The 14,466-nt window shown below is 36.4% G+C and overlaps 2 protein-coding genes across 2 annotated transcripts; one reads left to right on the top strand and one right to left on the bottom strand.

The window, feature by feature from the left end:
* The first annotated feature begins 446 nt into the window (after positions 1-446).
* Positions 447-4,677, top strand: RPT1A (regulatory particle triple-A 1A). Its single transcript, XM_011050341.1, has 10 exons — positions 447-642; positions 922-1,003; positions 1,130-1,221; positions 1,300-1,377; positions 1,633-1,694; positions 2,104-2,248; positions 2,350-2,568; positions 2,654-2,835; positions 3,244-3,419; positions 4,131-4,677. Exons 1-10 carry the CDS (start codon positions 550-552, stop codon positions 4,286-4,288), a joined length of 1,287 nt encoding a protein of 428 aa, XP_011048643.1. The 5' UTR covers positions 447-549; the 3' UTR covers positions 4,289-4,677.
* Positions 4,678-5,249: 572 nt separating this feature from the next.
* On the bottom strand, positions 5,250-13,647 carry SRF6 (STRUBBELIG-receptor family 6). The gene is made up of 16 exons (XM_011050340.1): positions 13,280-13,647; positions 11,401-11,533; positions 11,233-11,304; positions 11,082-11,147; positions 10,918-10,989; positions 10,762-10,833; positions 10,238-10,309; positions 10,090-10,155; positions 9,924-9,986; positions 9,527-9,831; positions 8,677-8,960; positions 8,110-8,381; positions 7,437-7,569; positions 6,242-6,378; positions 5,941-6,097; positions 5,250-5,713 (listed from the first exon to the last, which is right to left on the bottom strand). The coding sequence occupies exons 1-16, from the start codon at positions 13,368-13,370 to the stop codon at positions 5,561-5,563; spliced, it is 2,148 nt and encodes a 715-aa protein (XP_011048642.1). The 5' UTR covers positions 13,371-13,647; the 3' UTR covers positions 5,250-5,560.
* Positions 13,648-14,466: the final 819 nt, after the last annotated feature.

Consider the following 14,466-nt stretch of genomic DNA (forward strand, 5'->3'; position numbering starts at 1 on the left):
GGTCTTTTAAGCTGATAAATTGATTTTTTTGATATTCTAAAAGTGTTTATTAGATGTTTTAGGTGAAATTAAATTTTAAAAAATAAGTTTTTTAAATTAAAAAAATAACACTACCATAATGAAGATTATATTTTTGACAGGCCGACGAGTCGTCTACGTTTATTTTTTTCAAAACAACAGGAGTGACCCTTCAGAAAAAAAAAAAATCTAGATATGCAGGTTTGGTTTTACATGCGCATGTGCATAGCCTTCTTTGTTAACGGGGCTAAAAAAACACTATACATTTAACAACGCCGTAACGGCAAAGCGCGGGTCGTGGCTGCTTGTGGTCGTTAAAACTTCATGGTAATATGAGTGTCCTGGATAAAATGAAATGGGCTCGCAAAAGCCCATATGAAAAGGGAAGCCCGTACGTGCTGCTGATTGTTTATAGCTTCAGCTTAAAGGAGCAAGTCTTCTTTCCTCTGTACATGCTCTGCTGCCTCAGCCTGGTGGTGTCTTCTTCTCTCTGTCAAGAAACGAAACGAAAAGCGAAGGGAAGTAGCAGGAATGGGAAGTGGTGGAGATGTGGAGGATATGCTGAAGGACGAGAAGAACCCTCCCCCTCTGGATGAGGACGATATCGCTCTCCTCAAGACCTATGTATCCAACCCCCTTTTCCCTTCTAAACCCTACTTTTATCTCTATTCACCTAACTTTCATTTATTTACCCTAATGATCATAATAGTACCCAGATCCTAATACTCTTTCTTCCATTTCTAGAATTAAAAATATAGTAAAGCTTCTTTCTTTGATTAGCTATTAGGTTTGAGCATCAGCACCATTAACTTTTTATTGCGTTTTCTTGTTGTAAGGGTAGCGCTATAACTTTTTAAGGAGTTGATTACCGGAATTTAAGTAGTACTGGTTGGTTTTATGCAGGGCTTGGGACCGTATTCTGCGAGTATAAAGAAAGCCGAGAAGGAAATTAAGGAAATGGCTAAGAAAGTCAATGATTTGTGCGGTATGTGCTTATCTCACCGATATTATTTTACTGTTGCAATCTTGTTAAAAGGGCTTCCATGGTTTTGTTATTGCTACTTGGATGCTATTGATCCATTGTATTTTGCTTCAATTTTTTCAAAAATAGGTATCAAGGAGTCTGATACTGGTTTAGCTGCACCGAGCCAATGGGATCTTGTTTCTGACAAGCAAATGATGCAGGAGGAGCAGCCCCTTCAGGTATGGATTCGGTTGAGGAGGTTTAGTCAGTAATTTGCACTTTCTGTTTTTGGTATAGTGACTTCGTTTCTTAACCAGGTGGCTAGGTGCACCAAGATAATTAGTCCAAACACCGAAGATGCCAAATACATGATAAATGTTAAGCAAATTGCCAAGGTATGCTTAAAATCTCAAGACATATTGTTGGAGTGTTTTCACATGGACAATCCTCTTGGTCAATTTTTTTTTTCTTTCAGTGATTTTTCTTTTCTAAAATCAAATCCTGAATGCAAGACACAGACGGACACATAAATTATCACATGTTAATGTTAGGTTTTTTTATGGATTATTTTCAGTAATTATTGTTTTGAACCAAAGCTACATATAATTAATCATATTTTCATTAATGTATTCTTTGTTATCCCATTCCAGTTTGTTGTTGGGTTGGGTGACAAGGTTTCCCCTACTGATATAGAAGAAGGCATGCGTGTGGGGTAGGTTTCCTTTAAACTTTGCAGTTGCACTCTACTATTTTGTTGCTTACAATGTTTGCTAAATGGATGTAACCTTATTTGAATTTTACTTCCATGTTCTCAATTTAAATTTATTGGTGATGTTTTTATATTAAAGAGGACTACCATGTTTGTAATGGATTAGTAGTAGTATAATCATGTAGAAGTAGATGATTGGTGGCTCATGGCCTATCTTCTATAACAAGACTTTGGCTGTACACAAGCACTTTAAACCATACCTGTGCTATGTCTTTTGTTTTAATTTTATGTTGTGTCTTCACATTATTCAATTTTTAATTATCCTTTTTCCATTAGCTATATTGAGGGATTATCTGTTATCACTTGGTTGGTTTGGAATCAAATCAAGTAATTGCCGTGTCTTTTGCTGCAGGGTTGATCGCAATAAATATCAGATACAGATTCCTCTTCCTCCCAAAATTGATCCTAGTGTGACCATGATGACAGTAGAGGAGAAGCCAGATGTGACATATAATGATGTTGGTGGATGTAAAGAGCAGATAGAAAAGATGCGGGAGGTATGTAAATCCTTCTCTATTTCTCTTTTGTTATCGATTAATTTACTTAGCAATTCATCGTTTTCCTTTTAAATGCCGTACTCATACCAATGAACTTGTAGGTTGTTGAGCTGCCCATGCTACACCCTGAGAAATTTGTGAAGCTTGGAATTGATCCTCCTAAGGGTGTTCTCTGCTATGGTCCTCCCGGAACTGGTAAAACACTTTTAGCCAGAGCTGTGGCTAATAGAACTGACGCTTGTTTCATTCGGGTTATTGGAAGTGAACTCGTTCAAAAATATGTTGGTGAGGGAGCCCGGATGGTCCGTGAACTTTTTCAGGTTAAGAATTGCTGCATTTTGGTGTTTATTCCCCTTACTGTTACAATGTCTTCTTATGTTAAAAATAAAATGTTCACTATTGCAGATGGCCCGTTCAAAGAAGGCTTGCATCGTGTTTTTTGATGAAATTGATGCCATAGGGGGTGCACGATTTGATGATGGTGTAGGTGGAGACAATGAAGTCCAGCGTACAATGCTTGAAATCGTCAATCAACTTGATGGGTTTGATGCCCGTGGAAACATCAAAGTTCTTATGGCAACAAACAGGTTAGATTTGCTTACTATTTGGCTGCTGTTTTATGAAATCTTTGTGGCACATTTTCTCCTTTCCATTTCCTTTTGTAAGTTGTAACTGCGTTCAGTGCTGCTTCTTAATTTTGCCCGTTGTTCTCACATAGAACCAGTCATTTCTTAGCTGCCTGCATGTTTGCAACCAATTGCTTGCTTTCCTTTGCTTTGAACATCTTGGCATGCACTTTCTGCTAGAATTTAGCTGTCAATTTTAGAAAGTTGAAAGTTGTGGGATGTGTCTGCATGTGTTTGAAAATGAATTTTTATTTTCTGAATGCTTCAATTGCTGCTCTGTTGAGCAATTTCTTGGTTTCATACTGTTGCTGTGAACTTGCAGTGCATCTTCAACTCTTAAGCATAAGATATGTTCGTTCTGTATTTCAGGCCTGACACACTAGACCCCGCACTGTTACGCCCTGGAAGATTAGACCGTAAGGTTGAGTTTGGCCTTCCAGATTTGGAGAGTAGAGCACAGATATTTAAGATCCACACCCGAACAATGAACTGTGAAAGGGATGTCCGTTTCGAGCTTTTGGCACGGCTTTGCCCGAATTCAACAGGTAAATTCTGCCTTTATGTTATGGTTCACTGTATTTAGATTCTTAATACAGAAAAATTCTTTCTGATAATATGAAATACACCACCGGGGGCTCATTAAGTTGATAAGAATTTGGAGATTTGGTTAAAAATCATAGGCTTCATTCATGGTGTTATCTTTTGTAGTACACCACCCGGGGCTCATTAAGGTGATAAGAGGTTGGAGATTTGGTTAAAAATCTTAGGCTTCAGTCTTGGTGCTATCTTTTGTAGCGTGTGTTTGTGTGAGTGATACGCCATAGAAGAAATAGGAAAGGACCATGTAGAACTGGTCTAAATTTAAAAAGCACCAGTCACCCTGGTCTACAAATCTATTCTAACCATCAACAAATTCTGAGAATTTTAGGTGGAATGGGGATGTAATTCTTTCTAGTTCTTGAGGTATAATGACAGGCTGAGAGGCTTGGTTATCTTTTGGAGACCCAAATTGTATTTGGACTTCCCCTATTTGTTAAAAAAAAAAGAACAAAATTCTAATATCATTTATCCTACATTAGATTAGTGTATTTCAGGAGGCTTTTAGATAAGAATAAAAAAGAAAGAAAGAAAAGAGCCATCGGTTGGTTCTTCCTTTGACATCAGATGCCCCCATCCCCCATTTCATTATCAATGGACTGATCTTTAGTTATCTTGGTGTATTTTGAATTATTGATTAACAATGTGGGTTTCTTCAGGAGCGGACATTAGAAGTGTGTGTACTGAAGCTGGAATGTTTGCTATTCGAGCCCGGCGGAAGACAGTAACAGAGAAGGACTTCCTTGATGCAGTGAACAAAGTAATTAAGGGATACCAAAAGTTCAGCGCAACACCGAAATATATGGTCTACAATTGAGGGAGTGATTTTGCATGTTGGATAGAGAAATTTGATGGCTGAAGCTGGAATGTTTGCTATACGAGCCCGGCAGAAGACAGTAACAGAGAAGGACTTCCTTGATGTAGCGTGAATGAAGTACTTAAGGGATACCAAAAGTTAAGTGCGACACCGAAATATGTGGTCTACAATGGAGCGGGTGATCATGCATGGTGGATAGAGAAGTTTGATGGTTAAGTGATGCAACCCTGCTGTTTTGTTGACATCAAATTCGTATTATTATAACTTCCTTCACTTGGATTTCAATGGCCGCGGACCTTTTTGTGCTTTTATGGTTTTTTCAATTTCTGTAATGGATCACAATGTTATGTTTAAGTTTCCTGCCTCAACAGCAACAGCAGGTGTTCTGTTTTGAGTGTTATTAGATATTTTTTAAAATATTTTTTATTTAGATATTAAAATAATATTTTTTTTATTTTTTAAAAAATAATTTTAATAGTAGTATATTAAAATAATTTAAAAGTATTAAAAATATTAATTTAAAGTAAAAAATTTAATTTAATTTTTTTTTTAAATACAAAAATAGAATCTAAGTTCTCGTGCAATGATATTTTGATTGAAGAAAAGCCATTTCAAAGAAAAGCATTTGAGCTGTAAAGGTTGAGCCTTCAACCACCAGAGTACCGAGCACAGAACTGAGGAAACTTGAGCAGAGACGTATTAATCAAAACAGCAGCCTGATGAGATGAAAATTTGAGTTTTCCACCATGATCAAATCTTACCTCCTACTTTAGTTTTTCCTTTATATTTAAAGATAATATTCATTGATATCACATGGAGTTCCATTCCTTTTCTTTTCGAGGATTGCCAGAATAAAAGGATTATCAGATCATGTTCCCTCTCAAACTAGTTGCTTGAATGGACCAGCAGTGAAACCTCATGAATATTCTATAAGGAGCATCAATGATCAAACATCTGAAAATCATGAAAAGGTATGGTCACCATTTTTAACTAGGAAGAGAGAGTATAACCATGTACAGAATGCCATCAACTGTCATGAAGCCATTACAGAGAGAACACCAGAAAACAAACACTAGATAGACCATGTCATTTTTAACATACCGTACCAGGCTTTTAATTCTCGTATGTGTTTATGCCAACATTCAACTACAACACACATTTATGTTGAAAAAACTTGTAAGTAAAATAAACAAAGATAAACTGAGAGGAAAAGCGGGGACGGCTATCAATCAGCGACAACAACGCAAGAAATGAATGATTTTGCAACGATGTTCAAGACATATAGTCTTGCGTGTCTGGATTGACAGCTCTTGGTGTTTCACCTTGTTCGTTTCCAATTGTTCTCTTGCTCATGTTAGCTCTCTGCACTAAACGAACCAATGCTTGAACCACTTCTGACATAGGAGGTCGAAACTCTGGCTCAGGCTGCCACAAAACAATCATAAGCATTAGAACATCAACACATACAAGACTTAGCACACCCACCCTTTCCTTTATAGAACTACAAAATGCCCCAAACTTGCCGAGCTGCTAATTTTAACTCCCAATCTCTATGTTTCAGTTTATAAACTGCAATACCAAGCTACCACACTTCAAACCCCCTTCCCTCAACCCAACCCCACCTAAGTTCCCTCTTTCAAGTTATACATTACCTGGACACAAAGAGCAATGACATCAGCAAACCGGGAGAGAGATTTGACGGGGTAGAGACCTTTGAGTTCTGGGTCAACCATTTTAGATAAAGCATCGATGTCATGGAGCTGAGGAGTTGCCCAGCGAACCAATGATTGCTCTGATCTAGGCCTTGAGCTGTTAACAATTCACATTGCAATGAGATGATTAATAACCAGCTCATTTTTATCCCATCTTCAGTTAAAATTATGTTAATAATGAGAAAATCAACATGATTAAGGCAATGAGAGAGTCACCACATTGTTTATGTTAGCACTTCACCTGTCAAATGGTTTACGTCCAGTAAGAAGCTCCAACATGACTGCACCAAAACTGTAAACATCACTCTTTAGAGTATAATGACCAGACATAGCTACCTCAGGTGCAACGTATCCAGAACCTGCATTCTGGTTCAGTACCTGCATGTGGTGGAAAATAAAATGGACTTAGAAAATCATTTAAGCAAATAGCCATGCATGGTTAGAGATTAGTCCAGCCTCTAAACTAATGCAGTGCTGCAAATGAAACAGATAAAAATTTCAACTAAAGTAAAAGAAGCTTTTCATCACCAATTAAGAGGTTGCCCATGTCAAAAAACGATCTCAACCCAAAAGCTTAATCTATTAGGTCAGGTCTCGAGAATAGTTTTATATTACTCTCTAACTCATCCATCAAGTAAAAACCCTTTGGATTTGAAACTTACACGGACTCAAACTATTTCGTGCTTGATTTTATTAATTAGAATGAAAATAGTAAGATTCGAACTCGTAACTATTTGGTCATCAAGGCTCTAATACTATATCAAAAAACTATCTCAAAATCAAGAGCAATATAAAACTATTATCACAACTTCACCTAATAGTTTAAATTTTCGAGTTGAGATGGTTTTTTAACATGATATTAGAGCCTCGATAACCGAACAGTCATGAGTTTAAATCTCACAATCTCATTCTAATTAATAAAAATTAAGCACCAAGTTTGTGCAAGTTTCAAGCTCAAAGAGTTTTTACTTAAAGAAATGTGTTAGTTAGAGAATAATATAAATCATATATCAGAAAGGACACAAAATAAATGATTTCTCACAAAAAGTGAAATAAGCTAACTTGCAACAATGAAATCACTAGTATTTTGCAAGGTAGTTCTTACAAAGTAGATCCTACAAGGAACCCAAATATCCTAGATGTTGAACCATCTCAAAATATGCTACTACCACAGCATGGCAAATTAAAATTCAGAAGAGAGACAAGCATAAGTTAGAAGTATTAATTACCTATCCAGTCATAACTTGCAGATGGCTTCATATAAAAATACAGAAAATAAAAACCCAACTTGCATGCAAATTATGCAAAAGGAAAACATTAAAAGCTAAGGAAGACAGCGATAAAAAGCTCAAAGACAACCTAATTCTTTGCAATCCACATCAAAGGAATATGATGTAACGGACTATCAAGAAATTTTAAGGAGGCTCATGACCAACCTGGTCTGCATGAGGGAGACAGCTTGCCAGGCCAGAGTCTGAGAGATGTGGATTGAGCTCTGTGTCTAATAGTATATTCACGGACTTGATATTTTTATGAACAATAGATGGTGAACAAACTTCATGCAGGTACCTGAAAGAAAAAACCCCTTGAGTATTAGGAACTGTTCATCATTAATATCACAGGTAAGGAACAACCATGATTTACGAAGAGGTTGCAAAGGTTGGACTCTTTCCCTATCATTTGGTGAAGTTCTAAATTCCAATATCAAAATTCTTTAACAAAAATCAGGAGGATGCCCTGCATCTTAGAAAAATTCACATGGAGTGGAAATGAACATGCCAAAGCAACTCCTTTGTGTGGTAAGGTTCTAGATGCTTAGAAAATTTAACAATAACAAGTTCACAAGGTTTTCCTCTTAATGCTTTTATATGATTGCTATTAATAATATTAATACCATGGAGCTAAAAAGTCAAGTATCTATTTTGTTGAATCATTCATGTGGCATTGATCAAATCCTTGTGTACACCAATAATTGAAAGATGGAGCTAATGATAAATATTGGGGTAGAGAAACCGGGTGTTCTGATCTTCTTGGCGCAACTTGATGTTAGTTAGAAACAACTGGAACCATGGAATTCTTTTTCTGAGCATATATATGCTACAAACTTACTCTAATGCCCTAGCGGTCCCCAGAGCTATCTTGACACGGGAGTTCCATATCAAAGGTTTGCTGTATTCATCTGATAGATGCAGGAAGTCATGCAATGAGCCATTTTTATGAAACTCATAAACCAGCAGATGCTGTCCATGCTCTGAGCAATAACCCACTAGTTCTGTCACGTTCGGATGATGCAACAGGGAAATGCTTGCAACTATCTCTGTAAAATCATCAGACATATCACTGGGCAGAGTGGCTGAATCTAGTTTCTTCACAGCAACAACCTACAGTGTTGTCGAAGCAGATGTTACAAACTTAATAAGATGGACAGAAAGCGCGCATGTGAAAGAAAAGAAACTTTCTGAAGGAAACATATGCACAATTTCTTCCTATATGAACACTTGCCATCACTCAATTCACATTCTTACACAACTTTCCACAGCTACCTTAACTATCAGTTGGTATGTTATTCATCATAGAGAATGGAAAGTATAGTATAAAGTATGAAAGGGGCAAGACATGTTCAAGAAGACTAGTTTTTTATCCTTTAACTGAATAGTCAAAGTGAGAAAAGTATACCTTCCCATCATCAAACTCAGCTCGATAAACACGTCCAAATAACCCCTCACCAAGAAGATGGTCGACATTGAAGCTGCCAGTAGCCATCTGCAGGTCTGCGACAGAGTACGATGTCACATTTATAGGAGTGGTAACAGGTTTCTTGACAACAATAGGCTTTGGCGAAAATTCCTCTTCATCAAATGACTTGTGACGATCAATAGGTGGAGGTCTAAGATTTATTGAGGCTGAAGTGTCAAATATCTTTGTGTTGACTGTGGAGGAAGTTTGCATAGATTTCATTTCTGCAGTACAATTTCAAAGATAAGATCACAAGAGAAAGGTCAAACCAAGAGAAAGGGAAAGATGAAGAAAAATGCTCAGCGTGATGATTTCTGAAATCAACAAGCTAATGACATGGACCTCAAGCTACACTGAAGTAGTAAAGTTCTACATGGTACTGCTTTTATTAATTTACAGGACTTGACAGGGCAGGGTCCACGCCCCAAATCAGATTCACTTAGTATAGGGACTGTAAATTTGAAAGTATTTTATCTATGCATTTAAGATATTCATCCCTAGACATTTAAAATATATCCCTTGGTCCCTTATGTTTCAAATTTTGAGTTCTAATTCTGTCAAATTATCAGCAATGAAAGTAAATAGATTGCAAAGCACACTGATAAATCATAGTTGTTTGCGGATAAATAGCAAAGCCATCCTCCTTACTTCCAGTCTAGAAAGTAACAAACAACAAAGCCCATTAAGCAAACTAATGCAGCAGTGCAAAAAGGAAAAATGATGCAAACGATACAGATGATTCATCCATGATGCTCAACAAAGTGAAAGGCACAGATAAAAAAGGTTCTACCTGGTACATCATTAGTAGAAGAAAGAGGGGCAAGTGGTTGATTGTCAAGCTTTTCTATATCCGAGGACCTCCTGGATCTTCTCTTCACTAAAAAGAAAGCTACTATCCCCCCAACAAGAAATATGGATATGATTATTCCAGCTATGCCACCAGCACCTATTCCTGATTTCTTGCTGCCACCACCAGCACCACTGCCTGATCGGCTGTCATTGCCACCAGATTTCTGACTTGGGCCTTTGCGGGCTGGAGGAGTACCAGGTGGAGGAGGGGGTGCAGGCCCTGAGTTCCAATTGTTACCATCCTTCCTGTTAAGATATTCAAGTTATAATTTTCACAAACTTCTCTCTTATGAAACAATAGTGATAATAATGAAAATTTCCTCAATGCAAATGCTTACTGTAGATTAATGCTGTTGAGCTGGCTAGGGATCCAACCTGTAAAACGATTATTTGCAACATTCCTGAAAAACATAAATGCAGATATAATAAAAGGCCTGATTTCTCAATTGCAAACAGAGAGAGGACAATGTTCCTGGTGAATTTAACAGATACACTGGTACCCACAGATTTTCAAGAGGAAGATTGGCGAGGACATCAATAGCTCCAGTAAACTGATTGCTTTGCAAATACCTGCCAAAGGACTAATTAAGGAAAAGGTGGCCAAGACAATATGCTAAGCTCTACTATCAGAGAAGCCCATTTTGAAACTTACATTGATTTCACACTTGAAAGTGAGCTAAAACTCTCAGGTAGGTCACCTGTTAGTAGGTTGAACGATACATCCCTGTAGTGGCATAGAGAAATTATCAACATTTTGTTGCCTTTTTCTTCCATAAAACTAGATAGATGTATTTAACATAATTTACAGAATGAACTTCAATTTGATCTACTTGTTGAGGAAAAAAATGGCACTTTAAATATTCAGCAGCAGACAGTATAGAGTATAATACAAGAAACAGTAATTGATATTGATAACGTTCACTTTAGCAGAAATATAATATGCACCTGCACAAGTTTTTGTTTTTGCATTGTTAACTGTAAAGTGCTAAAGTATCAACCCAAATTTCTTTAACAGGTCAAGAAATAAGAAAAGTAACCAAAGAATTATTGATACTATTAGCAATCTGTCAAAGTAACAGAGAAATCTCACAATACCCTTCAATAAGACTAATACAAACAGCCAAGTAAAATTATTATTTTATTGTTATTTAATAAGAATGTGTGAGAAGATCTCACAATGTGGAGAGAGAAGTTAGTTGTCCAAACATGTCTCCCAACTGATTCTGAAGCTGATTGTGACCAAGGTTTCTACACTCAAAGAGACAAGAAAAGGCATTAGCTTTGTACCTTGGATAGGTTGAAACCAAGAATTATTAACTTGAAATCACTTACAAGTATGTAAGAGAAGGCATTTGAGAAATGGAATAAGGGATTCCTCCACTAAGTCGATTATTAGCAAGATTTCTGCGTACAAGAGAGAATCAAGAGTAAATCATCACAAAATCAGAAAAGGCAGGAATAACTTAAATAAGAAAGAAATGAAATTTGAAGCTCACAATCGCTGCAAGTTTGGAGGAAGTTGATAAGGTAAAGCGCCTGCAAGATTATTATTACTCAAGTCTCTGGAGAACACAAGGTATCACGATGTCACAACATAGAAAATCTATAGAAATGAGACCAACACGTATACTGGATAAGTAATCTCACAGGTTCGTTACTGCTTTCAAACTGTCAAGCTGGTACCCTAGTGACCCAGAAAGTCCAAGACCAGGCAATTTACTGGGAAAAAAAACACAATACAGGTAAAAGAATCAGTGCCAATAGCATTCTAATGGATACAATGTCAGAAAAAACAGATTCTACACAGAAGATTACATTTCTGTAACTCGTGAGCCTGAGCAAGTAATGCCTTTCCAGTTTTGCCCACATGGATCATCACCATTTGCACTCCATTGTGTTAGCTGCGCCGGTGAATTCATACTGCTGAACATAACCCGTAGAGCAGAAGCTGCAAGACAAACAAGCAAAAAATTAGGATAGATGCTCAGTATAGAGAGGATCATCAACCATATATGTAGCCAACTAAAAATTTTCCAAAAGATATTTCTGAATTTCAAATCACAGGCAAGTGAACATATCACTGACATTTCAGAGTCTGGAGTTCAATATGTGATATTTAGCCGTTGTCTGAGCACTTGGCTATTGATGTTTTATCTTTTCTTGAAAAGCCGTAGCCTGCTAGTATAGCACTATTCATGTAAAAAAAAACTTCTCAGAACATGGACTTCTTGGTTAATTCTAGATGTTGACCATGTGCTCATCTTTGGCTCTTAAATGGAATGGCTGGCTTTCTCGCAAACCAAGTGGGAATTGAGTGGTGAAGAGGAAAGTGGGAAAATGAAAGAAACACATTGGAGAAATTTCCCTATTACTATTTACATGCATCCATCTTCCATGGGTGCTCAGTTCAAGAAGCGAACTCAGTACTTCTTAAGGCAACTGTTCAAGAAAAAGACCCAGCCTTGTACAAAAGTAATTTCTAACTCCCTCAATTCAAAACCCAATATTAAAAGAGAGACAGGAGAGTGAGAAACAGAGAAGGAATGATTTAGTTACGCTATGGAACCTTTTTGACTGTCAAGACAAATTTGGAGGTCAAGGCTCATCAATGTCAGAGAGGATCAACTCTTAACCTTATAGGAGTCTGTGTACTTCACAAAGTTGATGAAATTGCCGGTTCATGGTGAGTGTTTCTGGAAACACCTTGGACTAAATGTCATCTAGAACAAGGATTTTACTCTTCAGACTGTTCAAACTTCAAAGCATCAAGCATTCTGCCTACTGAGCACTGACTCTCTTCGAACTTGAAATGAAGTATGGCTTCTATAACTTCTCCAATGCTTAAAATGGAATCAATCTTGATACTCAACAATCATTTACAGAAATGCCTAATCAACATTCTGTTGGGATCACTACCTTATTTTTTATATCCATAAAATGATCGCCCCTTCATTCTACAAATACTGCAGTAATCCGGGAAGTCACAAGCTAATGCCAGGGGGGGTGGACAACTGGTATAAACAAGGACTTGGCAGCGAAAATTATATAAGCAAAATGATAATTTTTTTCAAGATGCTTTTTATTTCTTGATAATATTCTTTTTATTGACCAAGCAATCACCTTTGAGATAATACAAGGTAAATTAATACCCGAGATAAGAGCATCGCATGCCACTGGACCTCACAGACAGGCATAGAATCTTAGGTTTCATTAGTGATTGACATTCAAAGCAAAGCTGACACCAGTAATTCCAGACAAGAAATTGGCATTGATATTTAATATCACTGTCCTTAGCTGGAGATTCTATTTTCCCAGAAAAAAAAGAACCAAACTTTTCTCAACCCAGAACTGATCTCCACAGTTTTGCACCAATCTGCTTCTTAAATCAGCGTAAACACACTGTAGTCCAAAAATAAACAAGAAGAAAAGCAAAATCTGGAAATGCATCAAAGGCAGTATCTTCTTGTGGTTCTAATATCATAAGCAGCAGCAAAACCAAAGAGTAAATAAAAGCCAACACAAAAGGCAAAAAAAAAAAGGACCAAGAAATGCAGATGTGGCAAAAGAAATCAGCACATGGAAATCTATCTATCTGTGTAAGAATCAGAAAAGAAAAGCATAAAAAAGGTGTAAGAAGAAGATGATAATAATAATAATAAAGTAGTGAATGAAAGAGTTGAGTGAGATAACTAACCATCATTTGGATCTGTTGCACCATTGACACATCCCAGAACGCAAACCAAGAGTGTCCACACCAGCTCAACTCTTCTCCAATTCTCCATCATCTCATCTCAGAGAACCTCAGGTCTGTCCTTCTATCCCACAACCAAAAAATAAAAAAGACCACCCCTTGTCTGAATGGCTCCTTTTCAGAGTTAATCTACTTCCCTTGTTAAAAAGAAAACAATTTTTATGGAATGAATTTATTCTGAATATTTAGCCACGCCCAGGCAGGCACGATTTGCCAGAAGAATCCAAGGCCACAGGATGCGCTCCCTCTCTCTCCCCCCCCACCCCTATATTTTATTTTTAGACCATCACATTCTCCTTTGCCTTTATTTTTTTTTTTTTTTCACTTGTGCTGCTTCGTTAGGTTTATCCAATTACATGCTTTGCTTGGCTTTTTATTTCCTAAAAACAAAAAAAGAGAGTGATTCAACTAGTAAAGGGCTGTTGCTTTCACGAGGATTGGAGGCTTTTGGTGGCTTCATGTGATTTCTTTTTCAATTACTGATACGATGGTAGATAATTTTTATTTATTTTTGACATACTGTAACTTGAGTGTTAATTAACTACATGAATAATGCTAATCTATCCATTGACTGCTATATCCACATATTTATACTTACTATATCAATTAACTCAACGTTAAATTAACCACAATGAAACTATACACGTGTCTTGTAATGTTACGATAGTTATATAACTTACATTTTGTTGTTATTTGTTGTTATGTTCTGCATCAACAATGCAAGAGATGAGGGCTATTTTTTAAAAATGATTTTTATTTGAATATATATATTTTTTTATATCATTGCATTGATAAAATTTAAAAATAAAAATTTAAATCTAAATTAAAAATTTAAGAATTTTTAAAATTATAATTAAACCATGATACCAAATAAAACTTTATAAAAATACTCGCTCAATGATGCTCTTGATATTAAAATTACTATGTTAGCATGTCTAGCATTTGATATGGTTATCTACATTTTGATGAATTTAGCCATCTTGTGTTGTTTTTTTTATAGTATCGGAACATGTAATGTTAAGTTTATATGATATTTTTACAATTTTGTATGCCAAAAAAATAAAATTATATTAATAATCAAATTGATGAATATATCAGGTATTAAATAAACTATAGACCAATAGTTATTA

Source organism: Populus euphratica, unplaced genomic scaffold (genome assembly GCF_000495115.2).
Source record: "Populus euphratica unplaced genomic scaffold, PopEup_1.0 scaffold209.1, whole genome shotgun sequence".
NCBI classification, from domain to species: Eukaryota; Viridiplantae; Streptophyta; class Magnoliopsida; order Malpighiales; family Salicaceae; genus Populus; species Populus euphratica.